Raw genomic sequence first — 1,611 nt, 5'->3', positions numbered from 1 at the left:
CTCTTGATACCTGAAATCTCACAGTGACCAAAGTCTTCATGAAGGGTCACAGCTAAAAGGTGATAACATCAACTTGTATACTGTGTTTTTTAACGGCCTCTGAGTGAAAGGGGGAAAGCAACAGGCTTCTAAAAACCCACTCCTTGCCCTGCTTCAATTCACACTCATCCAGAGGGGAGTAGGGACAGCCGNGCTTGGATAATCACCAGCAGCTCCTCTACAGCAACCACTGCTGGTGCTGACCACTGCACAGCTCTCTGCCCTTTGCAAATCCTGAGCTCTGAGACTACAGTTATGACAGATCTCCAGCTGAAAGTTTCCCAGGCCAGCAGTGGCAGGCTCCTGTGGATGTGAGAGCAGGAGCCCAAAAGGGTCAAGACTTAGGGTGAGNCTTCAGGACTACATTTGGTATAAATATAAGGTGATGCTGATTTCTCTCCAAATTCAAAAAGCATGCCTTGTCCCAGAAATGTGGCTTTCTTGAGAGACTATTAGGAGTGGGCACTGACCAGGCTGGCCTTCTTCTGTTGAACAGGAGGCTGTGAAAGAATCATTGGAGGAGACACGGTTGTTCCTCACTCAAGACCGTATATGGCTCTACTTAAACTTAGTTCGAATACCATCTGTGCTGGTGCTTTGATTGAAAATAACTGGGTGTTGACTGCTGCCCACTGTAACGTGTAAGTTCTTGAGATTAAAATGCTTTTGGATAAACAGTCCATTGAAAAGGGATAATCATAATAAGACTGCATCTCGCTAACACATGGAAAAATCACTTATTTTTTCATATATACAGGAAGTATTTGACAACCCACATTGATCTGAAAGGAAGTTAAGCCCAGATTTGTCACAAGGAGTCAAGTCAATGAGGATATAGTGTCTTTAAGTTCTATCTACAGGGGAAGAGAGAGAGAGAGAGAGAGAGAGAGAGAGAGAGAGAGAGAGAGAGAGAGAGAGATCACAAGCTTGCTGATATGATATAGGGAGGTGGTAGATCTGGAAAGAAATGGGGAAGAACAGGAGTGAATATGACCAGGATACATCTTATCTAAGATTTTTTTCTTAAAAAAAGATAATAAACAGGTTTATTAAGTGGAAATAAAATCAGTCTGGTTATAAGGGGGGAGGGGAGAGGAATCACTCCCAAGCACTAATAAGCTAGTGAGCTAAGGTAAGGCTAAAATGCCAGCAGCTGCTATACTCCAGACACTCCATGCATCATTACATAGCATCCACCTCTCCCACTTCTCTGAGCATGTTCCATTTGCTGTGTGAATCCCTTGTAGAGAAGGGTTTCTGGTCCTTCTCTGCCAAGTTCCTTCTCTCCACTGTTGTCTTGGTGACACTGTCCCTAGTGCCTCTGCTCTTGCCACAACACTACAAAGGCAACAAAACTTCTAACGAATTGAAGCCAACTACAGTTACAAATTCACTTCCTTACAGAAAAAAATGAAATTAGGAAAGACATATTCCTATTTCTCATGAAAGATTTATTTTAGTTGTAACAAGGCATTGTATGATCTTATTGTTGACATGTTGACTGTGTAATTTTATGGGTGCTAAATTTTGGAAACCAAATAAAAACAATCCTGCATAAAAAAAAAAACAAAA

The 1,611-nt window shown here is 41.9% G+C and overlaps 1 protein-coding gene across 1 annotated transcript in view; it reads left to right on the top strand.

The window, feature by feature from the left end:
• The window catches only part of LOC110307743 (granzyme A), a 5,473-nt gene that overhangs the window by 2,111 nt on the left and 1,751 nt on the right, over window positions 1-1,611 (top strand). The window contains exon 2 of the mRNA XM_021179945.1: window positions 536-680. Coding sequence (XP_021035604.1) covers window positions 536-680 — 145 coding nt within the window. The remainder of the gene's footprint in view (window positions 1-535; window positions 681-1,611) is intronic.

The sequence above is a fragment of the Mus caroli genome, chromosome 13 (assembly GCF_900094665.2).
Source record: "Mus caroli chromosome 13, CAROLI_EIJ_v1.1, whole genome shotgun sequence".
Lineage (NCBI taxonomy): Eukaryota > Metazoa > Chordata > Mammalia > Rodentia > Muridae > Mus > Mus caroli.
This window is presented reverse-complemented; position numbering and strand designations above follow the sequence as displayed.